Raw genomic sequence first — 14,956 nt, 5'->3', positions numbered from 1 at the left:
ATGCACACAACCACACCCCACACATATGCACATACCCACACCCCACACACATTCACACTCCCACACCCCACACACATGCACACAACCACACCCACACACATGCACACAACCATACCCACACACATGCACACAACCATACCCACACACATGCACACTCCCACACCCCACACACATGCACACAACCACACTCACACACATGCACACACCCACAGCCCACACACATGCGCACACCGACACCCCACACACATGCACACAACACACACCCACACCCCACACACATGCACACTCCCACACCCCACACATGCACACAACCACATGCCACACACATGCACACACCCACACCCTACACACATGCACACACCCACACTCCACACACATGCACACAACCAGACACCCCCCACACATCCTGCACTCACACACACACACCCCACACTCACACTCACACACACACACATACACACACACAAACACACACTCCACATTCACACACACAACCACAGACACACACTCACCCCCACCACACCCCCACATGCACTTGCAGACACACAGGACTATTACTTCCAGAAAGGGCGGAAGCGCCCAGCGTACCTGAGAAGGTGATGTTGAAGCCCTCGTAGGAGATGGAGAAGTCCGATACGAACCGCAGCTGCGCGGTGAAGTTGCCAAACAAGCCCGCCTTGATCGTGTGGGGCAGCACCGACCCCGTGAGCCGGGCCACGGGCTCCGAGAAACTCCCGTCCTCGGTGACCAGCAGGTAGTCGTGCGAGCTCTCCAGGTGGAAGGTGTGGAACATCATCTGGACCCCTGGGAGCAAAGGTGGAGGCACGTGAGAGACACGGGGAGGGGGACCCAGGAGAGACATGGGGAGGGAGACCCAGGAGAGACATGAGGAGGGGGACCCAGGAGAGACACAGAGAGGGGGACCCAGAGAGACACAGGGAGGGAGACCCAGGAGAGATACGGGGAGGGAGACCCAGAGAGACATGGAGAGGGAGACCCAGGAGAGACATGGGGAGGGGGACCCAGGAGAGACATGGAGAGGGAGAACGTTGCTGGAGATTCTTTCTTCTGGGCTGTGAGACATCTGTCTGGAATCCAAATTTAATCTTAAACTTTAAGTTCATGCAAACAATGGGTGGAAAGAGTGTGGATTTAGAAAAGAAAGAAGTGAAATAAACAGCAAAAAATGAATAAATGTTTAATTATATATAAGTGTAAAGGTAGATGGCATAGACATAGATATAATACCAGTGTAGGCAAGATGTAGACACAGATATAAAGATGTAGAGATAGCTAGACATTGATATATAGCTATAGACAGACATAGATATAGAGTTATAGAGTTAGATATAGGTATATAGTATATATATATGTATAGATATAGATAAAGATGTAGAGATAGCTAGACATTGATATATAGCTATAGGCAGATATAGATATAGAGTTATAGAGTTAGATATAGATATATAGTATATATGTATATATAGATATAGATAAAGATGTAGAGATAGCTAGACATTGATATATAGCTATAGACAGACAAAGACATAGAGTTATAGAGTTAGATATAGGTATATAGTATATATATGTATAGATATAGATAAAGATGTAGAGATAGCTAGACATTGATATATAGCTATAGACAGACATAGACATAGAGTTACAGACTTAGATATAGGTATATAGTATAGATATGTATAGATATAGATATAGATTTATATATAGATATAGATATAGCTATAGATACAGATATATAGTGAGGGACAGAGACAGAAGTACAAATGGCGGACTTGACCATGGCCTGTATATAGAAATGGTCGCTGGGCCCTTAAGCAGAGCATTTGGAATGACGGACGAGAGAACTTCCCCATTTATGTTGGACAGATGCCCTTGAGGAAATCTTAGCTTGGACGTCCAGCACACCCCCCACCCCTGCGGAAGGCACAATGTATGTGCCTCTCACACTTGCTCCCCCAGAGCATCGTTTCTGGACCCCCAGAGCGAAATCAGTGAAATGAGCGATGAGCAGGTTCTTTTTTTAATGAAACGCATCCGTGGAATGGCATTCGCCATGTGAGTCTTTTTATCTCAACTCTCCTCAAGGCCAGCCCTTTCCCAAGCCCGCGTGGGGGAGGGGCGGCTCAGCCTGTGAACACGTGTCTCCCACCTCAAGGAGAGGTCAGACGTGAGTCTACGTGATACTTATGTGATCAAATCCCCCAATTATCTTGTCAAAAATGACAGGTTCAGACACCTCAAAGAAAAAACAAAAAACCTAAAGAGAAAACCGCGGCACAGCCCTGTCCCCTTCCTGTGCACCCGAGCCCACTCCTGGGACCAGTGGCATTTTCCTGGCCCTCACTCTCCACCTGCGCCGCGAGGAAAGGGGAGCTGTGCCCTGAGCCGCCGGTGGGCCGGGGGGCCATAATGACGTGGGAAACGCGGAAGGCCAGGCAGCACCCGGGGGTGCCCACGTCTATCGGGGAATTGGAAGTTGAGTCCATTTCTTCTCATTCCCTTTTATTCATTCAATAGTCCTGTCTTACACAGCCTACCCCTCTTTTCCGTACACGATACTGAATTTTCAAGTTCGCGTGCACATGCTTACATCCAGTTCATCGGACAAATCTATCTAATAAAAGAGTAATATGCAAACTGACCATCACTCCAACACACAAGATGGCTGCCCCCATGTGGACACAAGATGGCCAGCAGGGGAGGGCAGTTGGGGACAATCAAGCCTGCAGGGGAGGGCAGTTAGGGGTGACCAGGCCTGTAGGGGAGGGCAGTTAGGGGCAAACAGGCTGGCAGGGGAGCAGTTAGACATCAATCAGGCTGGCAGGGGAGTTGTTAGGGGGTGATCAGGCTGGCAGGCAGAAGCGGTTAGGGGCAATCAGGAAGGCAGGCAGGCGAGCATTTGGGAGCCAACCGTCCTGGATTGTGAGAGGGATGTCCGACTGCCCAGATCGGGCCTAAAAGGGCAGTCGGACATCCCTCTAGGGATCCCAGATTGGAAAGGGTGCAGGCTGGGCTGAGGGACACCCCCTGCCCCCCCGTGCACGAATTTCGTGCACCGGGCCTCTAGTACAGAGTGAAACAAGAAATCCACTTTTGCTCGTAGCACTCATCACTGAAAGACCACCAGTCTTCTAAAATGTCTGAAAACAGAAACATCAACAGCGAAACCACGTGAGCTTTGTCCCCTGACTCCTGCAGACACTCACGCCCTTTCTCCGCCCCGCCCCTCCCCCCGTGCCTCCATCCGGTGAAGGCGCGCAGGGTGGCGGCCGACGCCCCTACCTTTTCCGTGGGACACCTCGATGGTCCAGGTGCAGTTGAGGGAGTTTGGGTAAAAGTCCGGGAACCCCGGAGAAAGGACGGTCCCGCTCTTCCCGTGGACGGAGCCTCCGCAGAGAGCTGGGAACAATGAGATGGCGTCAGGGCGGCGCTCACTCCGGAACGACGGGGAGGATAAAACACGCGTAAAGGGACATTTAACTGGCCGAGGCCTGAAGGACTATCCGATATCAGCTCCATAGTCCCTGGGACACAGCCACCACTTCATTTTACTTGCAATCCTAATACGCTAATGCATATACAGGGGTCCCAAATTGTAAAAAAAAATAAAAATAAGTAAAAAATAAAAACCCTAGAAAAATAACAAAGCTAGTGTAGCGGCTAAAGCAGAACCCTCCTGGGACGGTAAACTCTATGTCGCCTTGACGGGCCCCTGACACTGGGACGCCACGATTCTGGGCGTGTCTGTGGTGCTTGCAGACCAGAGCCCGCCGGGTGAGGGGATGGAGCACAGCGGATGGTCCTTCCTGGTGTGGGTGGGCCTCGTCCCACCAGTGGAAGGACTGAAAGGAGCGAAAAGGCTGCGCCTCCCACAGGTCAGATGGCGTCCCTCTGGCCTGGCTGCCTGAGGCCGGGCGCTGGCACCTCCCTGCTTCCAGAGGGAGCGGGACACGGGCTGTGCTGAGCAGCCGTGGGCAAACGACGGCCCGCGGGCCGGATCCGGCTGTTCTATCCGGTTCTCGTGCTCTCCCCTCCGCTCCTTTACTTTGAATTTATATTAGTTCACACAAACACTCCATCCATGCTTTTGTTCCGGCCCTCCGGTCCAGTTTAAGAACCCACTGTGGCCCTCGAGTCAAAAAGTTTGCCCACCCCTGCTCTACTGCTCTAGAGCTACCGACTGCACATTCTGTACCCTGACAGTGTCCAAGTGGCCCCGTGGACTCCTTATGATCTCTTTCTCTCTCTCTCTCTCTCTCTCTCTCTCTCTCTCTCTCTCTCTCTCTCTCTCTCTCTCCCCCCCTCCGCCCCCAGGTATGAGCACATACATGCTTCCTGCTGCACTGTCTCTCGGGAGCCCTGACCTAAGCCATGGGAGCTTCAGACGTGGGCAGGTCACATGTCTAGAGGCGCAGCTCTTCCCGGCCGCGTCCCAGCGAACCGCACTCCTCACCGCAGTGCGCCCTGCTCCGTGGCCGCAGAGGCTCCGTTCTGAAGGACGGGGGCGGGGGGAGCTGTGGGCAGTCACCGGAGCGGAGAGCGGTGGCCTTTGGGGAATTCTTACTGTCGCCCCCACTGTGGGCGGCCTCCCGCTCCCCTGCAGGTGGGTCCCCGGGGCTGGAGCCAGCCTCCCGCCCCACGGGCCGCCCCTGCACAGACGGGTCCTCGCCCAAGTCCCGCTGTTGTTCGGGTTCGTACGCTGGTGACCGAGGCCAGCGACTCTGAGTCTCTGCTGCCCCCCTGTGCCACCAAGCCTGCTGCTCCGGGGCCTCGTTCCAGGCGCTTCCATGGATGCAGGTAACACGTTAGAACGGAAACGCCTGGTCGCCGCGAAGCATGCACATGCAAACACGCCGATGCTTCACGTGGGAACCGTGCTCCGCTGAGGTTCCGGCCACGGCCAAGGCCAGCCCCTCTCTGTGGGCCAGGGAGCACGGGGCAGGTCCGCTTTATCCCGTTTGGCGCCTCCTCGCTGACCAGCGTGAAGTGGAGTCTCACCGTGAAACATCGCCAGGAGCCTGCTGTTTGTCCTGGGGTTCTCAAGAGCACGTCTGTGCAGGGAGCGGGGGTGCGGGTCGCCCCAAAGCCACGGCCCTCCTGAGAGCTCCCCAGCCCAGAATGCGCGCCCCTGGGAGCGGACTCGCCACGGGGCAGGCGGAGGAAAGGAGACGAGGGGAAGCCCCAGAGGAAGCTGTGGCGCCCGGCCCTGGGTCCGAGGCCGTGCCGAAGGGGGGGGATGGGGGATAACAGCTCTGTGAGGCTGAGTGTTTCGGGGAATATAGTTGAAGGGCAGCCCCTAATTTTTCCTTTTTTAAAAAATAATTTATCGATTTTGGAGAGGAAGGGAGAGGGAGAGAGAGAGGGAAACATCCATGAGAAACAGTGACCAGCTGCCTCCTGCACACCCCCCACGGGGGATGGAGCCTGCAGCCCCGGCCTGTGCCCTGACCGGGAATCGAACCGTGAGCTCCTGGGTCCTAGGTTTGATGCTCAACCACGGGGCCACGCCGGCCGGCCTAATTATTCCATTATTCCTTCTGTGCTAGACCTACGGTCCCCCCGTTAGACACAACTTGCTAGGTAACCGTGACATGTTAAATGGGGACAGTATGTAAGGTGACACTTTGTCAGATGGAAGTCCCGCTTCCTCACCTCACACGGCCTCCTAGAATACCTCTGCCGCCCCCACTGTTCGCACACACTTCCCTGCATTCCTCGGGGTGCGGTTCACCCCTGCCGCCCCCACTGTTCACACACACACGTCCCTGCATTCCTCGGGGTGCGGCTCACCCCTGCCGCCCCCACTGTTCGCACACACACGCGTCCCTGCATTCCTCGGGGTGTGGCTCCCCCCCTGCCCCCCCACTGTTCACACACACACGTCCCTGCATTCCTCGGGGTGTGGCTCCCCCCCTGCCCCCCCACTGTTCACACACACACGTCCCTGCATTCCTCGGGGTGCGGCTCACCCCTGCCGCCCCCAGTGCTCGCACACACACGTCCCTGCATTCCTCGTGGTGCGGCTCGCGGCGCCCCTACCGTCGCAGCTGGGCAGCGCGTGGTTCCACTGGTGGTTCCTCTCGCAGACGAGCGGCTCGTCATCGCTGAGCGTGTACCCGGGGTCGCAGCCGAAGGTCACGGTCGACCCGATGCCGAAGTTGCTGCCGCGCCGACGGCCGTTCACAGGGATGCCGGGGTCCAGGCAGGAGTCCGACTCGAGAGTCACACCTACACGGCCGGCAGGCACAGGTCAGCGGGAGGGGCTCCGGGTGCGGAAGAGAAAGCCTGTCTGAGCCCTGGCCCTGGGACTAGCCGGACCGGTCAGCCTGGGAATGCGTGGGCATGGGTACCGCCGTCTACACCCGCAGACCCCGGCCCGAGCCCGGCCCTGCCGCTCAGTGGAGACACGGACCTGCTGCTCACAACGGCCCGCCCGCCCTGCAAACCCAGTAGCCGCTGGCCGCTCCGGCTTCACGCCGCTGCAGTGGAAGCCCAAATCCTGGCTCAGTTCCTGTCGCCCCCCTCCTCGCCCCGCTCTTGGCACCGCGTGTCCCGCTGGGTTTGGGCGGGCACGCTCGGCTTTCCTGCAGAGGCGCCCCCAGGCCCAGGCCCAGGCCCACGTGTAGGATTCGCACGGAGGCTGCACCGGCTGATTCTCTAAGACTGCATTCCACACACCCACACGTCGGCTGCGAATGTGCCCTGAAGTCAGCCCCTCTCCAGGTGGCCATCCATGATCAGCCTGGAAAAGGGAAGTGCTGTCTGACGTCACGTGATCAGGCTCACGTCATCCTTCCCTTTCCCGTCTCTGGCTCTAACATAGCTCTTTGCTTTCAGAACAGCACATGTTTGGAAAATAAGGACAATGGGAAGGAGGAAAGAGGACATCACTGCAATGTTTATAAATGAACACAAAGAAAAAAACATCATTGCTAAACAAAACCTTATAATAAAGTTCAGAAAGCTACAATTATGATTTGAAATATTCTCCAGAAACCCTGAATTATTCCCAATATTCCTACTGCTGGCTCCCCGCCAGGGACCTTTGGGAAAACAGTTCTAAGTGTTGCATGTACTGCAGTAAAGTCTGGGAGGCGGTCCTTCCTCTGTGAAGTCCAGTCCATGACGTGCAGCTAAGGAGTGACGTTTCAGAATAAGTAAGTGGGAGTGGATGGCGTTCCTTCATTAGCACAGCAATGTGCCTCAGTAGGCAAGGAGACAGGAGTAGGACGTCCGAGCCACGATTCAGAAATGCATAGTAAGGGCGTGGCTCCATCCGCAGGGAGCCAGCTCCCGGGTCAGCTTCACAGAGCTGTGGAGATTGCTATTATTCAAGGTGGGCTGCGGCCACACCTGATGGACTATATCCCCAGGAGGGGCAGGAGGGCTGAGGGCACACCTGATTGGCTATATCCCCAGGAGGGGCAGGTGCTGAGGGCACACCTGATGGGCTATATCCCCAGAAGGGGCAGGTGCTGAGGCCACACCTGATGGGCTATATCCCCAGGAGGGGCAGGTGCCAATCCACACCTGATGGGCTATATCCCCAGGAGTGGCAGGTGCTGAGGCCACACCTAATGGACTACATCCCCAGGAGGGGCAGGAGGGCTGAGGGCACACCTGATTGGCTATATCCCCAGGAGGGGCAGGTGCTGAGGCCACACCTGATGGGCTATATCCCCAGGTGGGGCAGGAGGGCTGAGGCCACACCTGGTGGCTACATTTCTACCAAAAACTATTGCTCAGGATGAGCCATCTCCGGGCGGTGCCCTGTTAGCTCCCGTGGCCAACAGGTGTCTCTCTGACAGTGCAGGTCTGTGACTACGTTACGTAGTGAGAACACAGTTCATTGTGTTACTTACTGCATTGTTTTACTTTATGATAAATGAATACGCCTTTTCAAGCAAAGTTCCCCACGCTGCTCTCTGGATAGGAGAGCAGGCTCTGAGATCAGATGGCGGTGCCACCTGCACGCTGTGTCCCAGCCCAGGTGTCCTGGCCCCCGGGCACCTTGTTGGAGCAGGGGAGCAGGGGGATGGGGACGGGGATGGGGACAGGAGACGGGGACGGGGGTGGGGATGGGGATGGGGACAGGGATGGGGACAGGGATGGGGACAGGGGACAGCGATGGGGACAGAGACAGCGATGGGGACAGGGATGGGGACAGGGGACAGGGATGGGGACGGGGACAGCGATGGGGACAGAGACAGCGATGGGGACAGGGATGGGGACAGGGGACAGGGATGGGGATGGGGACAGGGGACAAGGACGGGGACAGGAGACGGGGACGGGGACAGGGATGGGGACGGGGACAGGGATGGGGACAGGGGACAGGGATGGGGATGGGGACAGGGGTGGGGATGGGGACGGGGATGGGGGTGGGGATGGGGACGGGGACGGGGACAGGGGTGGGGATGGGGACGGGGACTGGGACAGGGATGGGGACAGGGACGGGGACGGGGACAGGGGTGGGGATGGGCACGGGGACGGGGGTGGGGACAGGCCAGGACTCACTCTCGTAGCGGATGAGGAAGCCCACGCTGGCCCGGCTGCTGTCGGTGGTGAAGAGCAGGCGCATGGAGTTGCCGGTGCTGATGAGGAACTGGGGGGCCTGCGTGCCCTGGTACTCCCCGATCAGCGGGGACGAGCTGGCCGGCCCGTCACGCACTTCCAGGGTGTCGTAGTTCACCTCTGTCTGGAACCTGGGGACATGGACGCCAGTCGGGAACGAGGCACACGGCCATGTAACCCGCAGACATTCCCGCGACATCGTAGTCACGGATGAACGGCCCGTGGGTGCAACAGAAATAAAGTGATCACAGTTCCACGTGCCCATAAAAACGTGGGCAACCACAGTATTGCAGAAGAGAGCTTTCCAGCAGAAGGAAAGGACGCCCACACCCCTCCCTGTCACTCCACATCCCATCTGCAACAGACAGAGGGCGCTGGTCGGCTCTAAATGAAAACACCCCTCAACCAGGCCCCAATGGCGCAGCTCAGTGGTTGAGAGTGAACCTATGAACCAGGAGGTCACTGTTTGATTCCTGGTCAGGGCACAGGCCCGGGTTGTGGGCTGGATCCCCAGGGTGGGGTGTGCAGGAGGCCGCTGATCCGTGATTCCCTCTCATCGTGGATGTTTCTCTCTCTCTCTCTCTCCCTCTCCCTTCCTCTCTGAGATCAATAAAACTATATTTTAAAAAAAAGTACCCGTCAACCAGATTAGCTGTCGTAAAATGGATGGATGGATAGATCAATAACCAACAATTACTGAAAAATCCATCAGTTTGCATTTTCAACCGATGGTCACCATCCTCTGTTTAACGCGATGGATGTGTCCCGGGGCGCGGCTGGAATCTGAGGTCGCAGACTGGGCACTGGGCTGGAGGGTCAGCCTCGTCTCTCACAGCTCAAATGTCCTCTGAAGTTTCTCCGTGATCGGAGGTCGAACTCCGAAGGGCGGGTGGGCAGGGGACAGACCCCTCTGAAATCTTCGCCGCAGTGTTCACATTTTCTTTATGGACAGCCCCTGGCGGGAGAGCGCTCCCGGTGTGTTCCCCGGAGGGCTACGATGCCGCGCACGGATCCGCTCTCCACATCACAGACACGCAACCCAACTGGTTTCTTTTCTTTTCAGAGATCGCCCCGTGGAGATGCTATTACCCCACCCAAACTAGACAACGACATCGCGCACCCTTTCAAACGCAAATGATTACTAAGCGGTAACGCGCCTCCGCCAGCACCTTCCCTGGGTGGCTGTCACCATCCATTGTTAGAAAAGTAGTGGCCAGCTAAACGAAACTAAAATAACATCCATCCACTGGGAGACAGCTTAATCCCTGAGCATCAGACCCAGATCACTGCGCGCAGAGGGGGCCCTGCCAGGGACACCCCGAGGCGGCTCGGCGGGCACGCCAGACACCCCAACCGCCACGCTCCCTTCGCTTTTAAAACATGTGGCTCCTTCAAGCCACTTCTGCTTGATCATCCTCAGCTGGATTTCACTGTTGGGACAAATGGTAACATGTTTCATGATGAGAAATTCTAATAGCGTGATCCTGTCTTTTTTTTTTTTAATATGTTTTATTGATTTTTTACAGAGAGGAAGGGAGAGAGAGTTAGAAGGATCGATGAGAGAGAAACACCGATCAGCTGCAGGAGTACCCGCAACCAAGGTACATGCCCTTGACCTGAATCGAACCCGGGACCCTTCAGTCCGCAGGCCGAGGCTCTATCCACTGAGCCAAGCCGGTCAGGGCGCGTGATCGTGTCTTAGAGCAGTGGTCGGCAAACTCATGAGTCAACAGAGCCAAATAGCAACAGGACAACGATTGACATTTCTTTGGAGAGCCGAAAACCGACGTCTGCGCCTGGGCCACGAAGTTTCAATCGCCCTGTACGTGCGAGCCCGCACGTGGTATTTTGTGGAAGAGCCACACTCAAGGGGCCAAAGAGCCGCAGGTGGCTCGCGAGCCGCAGTTTGCCGACCACTGTCTTAGATGATTCAATGCGTGAGCACGCAGCCACGCCCCGCGGTGCTCCAGGGATCTCTCCGTGTAGGTGAAGTCACCTGGGCCATTCACCTGCCAGCCCTCCCCAATGCCAGCTCTGCCACCTGAAGCCGCCCTGCAGTTACCCGCCACCGCCACCAGGGGCGCTGTGCCCTGCGCTTCCAGAGGCTAAGGGTCTGCAGGAAGCGCATGTGCGATCAGAGAAGCAGCCCTGGCTGGTGTGGCCCAGTGGGTAGAGCGCCGGCCTGCTGACTGAAGGGTACCAGGTTCGATTCCCAGTCAGGGCACAGGCCCGGGTGGTGGGCTCGATCCCCAGTAGGGGGAGTGATTCTCCTCATTGATGTACTATCTCTCCTCCCTTCTTCTCTGAAATCAATAAAATTATATTTAAAAGAACACACAGAGAGAGAGAACCAGGCGGAGTGGCTTCCGCCTGCAGGTGCGCATCCAGAGGGACTCGGGGCTGGTCACTGGGACGCTGGGCAGCGGGGGGCCTGGACGGCCGCTTCTGAACTGAGACTCAGAGGGTCACGCTCAAGAACGAGGCGTATCAAGCACGCGCCTCACTTCCTCTAAGCAAACCGCTTTGGGGCACCAGTAAAGCACGGTCCTATTCCGAAGTCTCCGGGGCCATTTAAATACCTACGCTGGGCACCCGGGCGCCGTCGGTCCCCATCAGGGAGGAAGGGCGCTCCGTACCTGTCGAAGGTGATCTTGATAGCGTGTCCCGGCTTTGCCTCGACGACCCATTCACAACTGAGAGAGTCTTTGTAGTACCCCGGCCACCCGGGAGGCAGGATGACCCCGCTGGACGCGGTCAGGTGGCCGCCGCACGGGGCTGGAAGGGAGAGGGGTCGCAGGTCATTGACTGCGGGGAGTGGACACACGTCCCCACCCTGCACGTCCCCACCCCACACACCCCACCCCACATGTCTCCACTCCACACACCCCACTCCGCATGTCCCCATCCCGCACATCCCACCCCGCACATCCCCACCCCGCACGTCCCCACCCCGCACGTCCCCATCCCGCACGCCCCACCCCACACGTCCCCACCCCGCACGTCCCCACCCCGCACGTCCCCATCCCGCACATCCCACCCCGCACATCCCCACCCCGCACGTCCCCACCCCGCACGTCCCCATCCCGCACGCCCCACCCCACACGTCCCCACCCCACACACCCCACCCCACATGTCCCCACTCCACACACCCCACTCCGCATGTCCCCATCCCGCACATCCCCACCCCACACGCCCACCCCGCACGCCCCCACTCCACACGCCCACCCCGCACGTCCCCATCCCGCACGTCCCCACTGGCAGCAGGAACGCGCCTGCTGTGCTCGGGAGTGACTGTCCCCAGGTGCTAAAGCAAACTGATTCCCAGGTGAAGGCGGCGTCCTGAGATTTCAGGCAGCCATTGGGTACCCGTATTTCAGGAGTCAGCCACTCTCCACACACACTATCTGAGGACACACAGCAAATACAGACGTAGAAATGGTTTCGATGCCTCGGGCGTTCCTAAATCTGCATGAGGAACACTTCCTGCATGCCTTACTTCCCTCATGGACTGCGCCTAGCCCCGTGGTCGGCAAACTGCGGCTCGCGAGCCACATGCGGCTCTCTGGCCCCTGGAGTGTGGCTCTTCCACAAAATACCACGGCCTGAGCGAGTCTATGTTGAAGAAGTGGCGTTAGAAGAAGTTTAAGTTTAAAAAATGTGGCTCTCCAAAGAAATGTCCATCGTTGTGCTGTTGGTATTTGGCTCTGTGACTGAGGAGTGTGCCGAGCACTGCTAGCCTGTCACACTGTTCTTTACGGCTATGACGTCTTGCGCATCGCGTTGTACTGCACGGGGTCCTGGAGACCTTGGCTCGCTCCGTCCTGCTGAGTCAGCGGGTCTTCCCACTGCCCAGCGACAAGGTGAACCCCAAGTGTTCAGCGATGCCAGCGCTCTGGCCGGAAGCTGGACTGTTTGACGGCACTTACGCCTCCTCGGCCAGAACCTGGCACAGGGCCTTGTGCAACCACAGGGCGCAGGACGCGCAGACCGGGTGGTGGAGAGCGGGTGGAGACACCTGTGCCGGTGACCTGCGTGCTCACACGCGTGACGACAACCCGCCAGCGTGGGAACCGGGGCTCGCGGACGCCATCCTCCTTGGATGCACGGACCATCGGCACTGACCTCTCAACGGCAGCTGCTCCTAAGATAACAGGCCCTCTGGGTCCAACCCGTTTCCTGTGGCGGCCTCTCCACGGAGACCTGGGCGCGGGCCTGTCCCACGCACCGGGCTTGCGCCGTGCCGCCGGAGTCAGCGCACCTCCCGCGCACCTGGCCCACAGGACCTGCCTCGCGGCTCCTGGGCGCTCGTGGCCTTCTCCGTCGTCAGCCTGTTATCGGGTCTCTATCTGGCTCTTTGCTTACTCTCACGCTGCACCTTCACCTTAACTCGGTGAGGTGCCATTTGCCAGGGAATCACCAGCTCCGTGAGCCCTGACGTTGCCGCGTGGAGTTGGTGACGTATTCGTGTGCCATTCCGGCGTGTGGTGTGTCTAAGCCAGCCGTGGGCAAACTACGGCCCGCGGGCCGGATCCGGCCCGTTCAGCTGTTCTATCCGGCCCGCGGAGCCGAAAGAGCGGAGGGTTCTCTTGCTCTCCCCTCCGCTCCTTTACTTTGAATTTATATTAGTTCACACAAACACTCCATCCATGCTTTTGTTCCGGCCCTCAGGTCCAGTTTAAGAACCCATTGTGGCCCTCGAGACAAAAAGTTTGCCCAAAGCACCCTGAGCCGTGCAGGGCAGCGGGCGGTCCGCGCAGGACAAGGAGGGAAGTCTCGCCCCAGAGGCCGCTCGGTCCCCGGCGGGGTGGGGAGCGTCGCCGGGGGCCCTGGGAGGCCCACGGAATCCTCTGTTCTGGCCCCGCCACGGCCTTCCGGGGCGTTACGTACATGTCTGACCACACAGAGCAGGCCGTGGTTCGGTGGGTGATTCCGTGTGGCCCTCGGGGGATGTCATAAACACCCACGTGGCCCTTTGGCAGGAAAAGGCTCCCGCCCGGTCACACCCGTGACGTGCTGCTGCCCCGTCAGCTCTGCCGGAGGAAACACACCTGCTGCTCTCTCGGCTGCTACGTGGAGAGCCCGTCTCTCTGAACCGCGCAAAGGGCACTTTCATTACGGTGCCGAGCGCCCAGCTCTCTGATCAAGGTGGCCAATGTGTTGTTAGATACATACAAGTTTCTTGTCTCCCAGCTTCCTCTTCAGAATCATGGAGGGTTCGTCTATGTTGCTGATATTAACAAAGAACTCACTGGTGCACTGAGCGACGGAGTCTGAGGCTGATTTTCCCCGCAGAACATCCTCCTTTAGTTTCTGCCTTTTGGTTCCTCTATGGGGCCTCTCCCGCCCCGCACAGGCTCCGCGGTGCGATTCCTGTTCCGTGTTCTTCAGCAGGAGCTCTGACGGGGCGTGTCCTTGGCTCTGCTGCCAGTGCCCACCTGCCCTCCCGCCTCCCGCCTACCTTCCCCTCTGCCCTCCCGCCTGCCCCCCTCCCGCCTACCTTCCCCTCTGCCCTCCCGCCTCCCACCTACCTTCCCCTCTGCCCTTCTGCCTGCCCCCCCTCCCGCCTGCCTTCCCCTCTGCCCTCCCGCCTGCCCCCCCTCCCGCCTGCCCCCCCTCCCGCCTGCCTTCCCGCCTGCCCCGCCTCCCGCCTGCCCCCCCTCCCGCCTGCCCCCCTCCCGCCTGCCCCCCCTCCCGCCTGCCCCGCCTCCCGCCTGCCCCCCCTCCCGCCTGCCCCCCCTCCCGCCTGCCCCCCCTCCCGCCTGCCTTCCCGCCTGCCCCGCCTCCCGCCTGCCCCCCCTCCCGCCTGCCCCCCCTCCCGCCTGCCCCCCCTCCCGCCTGCCCCGCCTCCCGCCTGCCCCCCCTCCCGCCTGCCCCCCCTCCCGCCTGCCCCCCCTCCGCCTGCCCCCCCTCCCGCCTGCCTTCCCCTCTGCCCTCCCGCCTGCCCCGCCTCCCGCCTACCTTCCCCTCTGCCCTCCGGCCTGCCCCGCCTCCCGCCTGCCTTCCCCTCTGCCCTCCTGCCTGCCCCCCTCCCGCCTGCCTTCCCCTCTGCCCTCCCGCCTGCCCCCCCTCCCGCCAGCCCCGCCTCCCGCCTACCTTCCCCTCTGCCCTCCCACCTGCCCCCCCTCCCGCCTGCCTTCCCCTCTGCCCTCCCGCCTGCCCCCCTCCCGCCTACCTTCCCTCTGCCTCCTGCCTGCCCCCCCTCCCGCCTGCCCCGCCTCCCGCCTACCTTCCCCTCTGCCCTCCCACCTGCCCCCCCTCCCGCCTGCCTTCCCTTCTGCCTGCCCACCTGCCCCGCCTCCCGCCTACCTTCCCCTCTGCCCTCCCGCCTGCCCTGCCTCCCGCCTGCCTTCCCCTCTGCCCTCCCGCC

The 14,956-nt window shown here is 59.3% G+C and overlaps 1 protein-coding gene across 1 annotated transcript in view; it reads right to left on the bottom strand.

Annotated features, from left to right (window-relative positions):
* Window positions 1-14,956, bottom strand: part of CSMD1 (CUB and Sushi multiple domains 1) — a 1,048,987-nt gene that overhangs the window by 176,985 nt on the left and 857,046 nt on the right. Inside the window, exons 16-20 of the mRNA XM_080662039.1 lie at window positions 11,226-11,364; window positions 8,533-8,720; window positions 6,058-6,246; window positions 3,301-3,417; window positions 589-804 (exon numbers count right to left, since the gene is read on the bottom strand). Coding sequence (XP_080518165.1) covers window positions 589-804; window positions 3,301-3,417; window positions 6,058-6,246; window positions 8,533-8,720; window positions 11,226-11,364 — 849 coding nt within the window. The remainder of the gene's footprint in view (window positions 1-588; window positions 805-3,300; window positions 3,418-6,057; window positions 6,247-8,532; window positions 8,721-11,225; window positions 11,365-14,956) is intronic.

The sequence above is a fragment of the Plecotus auritus genome (genome assembly GCF_963455305.1).
Source record: "Plecotus auritus genome assembly, chromosome: 3".
NCBI classification, from domain to species: Eukaryota; Metazoa; Chordata; class Mammalia; order Chiroptera; family Vespertilionidae; genus Plecotus; species Plecotus auritus.
Note: the sequence above shows the minus strand (reverse complement) of the source record. Positions and strands in the feature narration are given on the sequence as shown.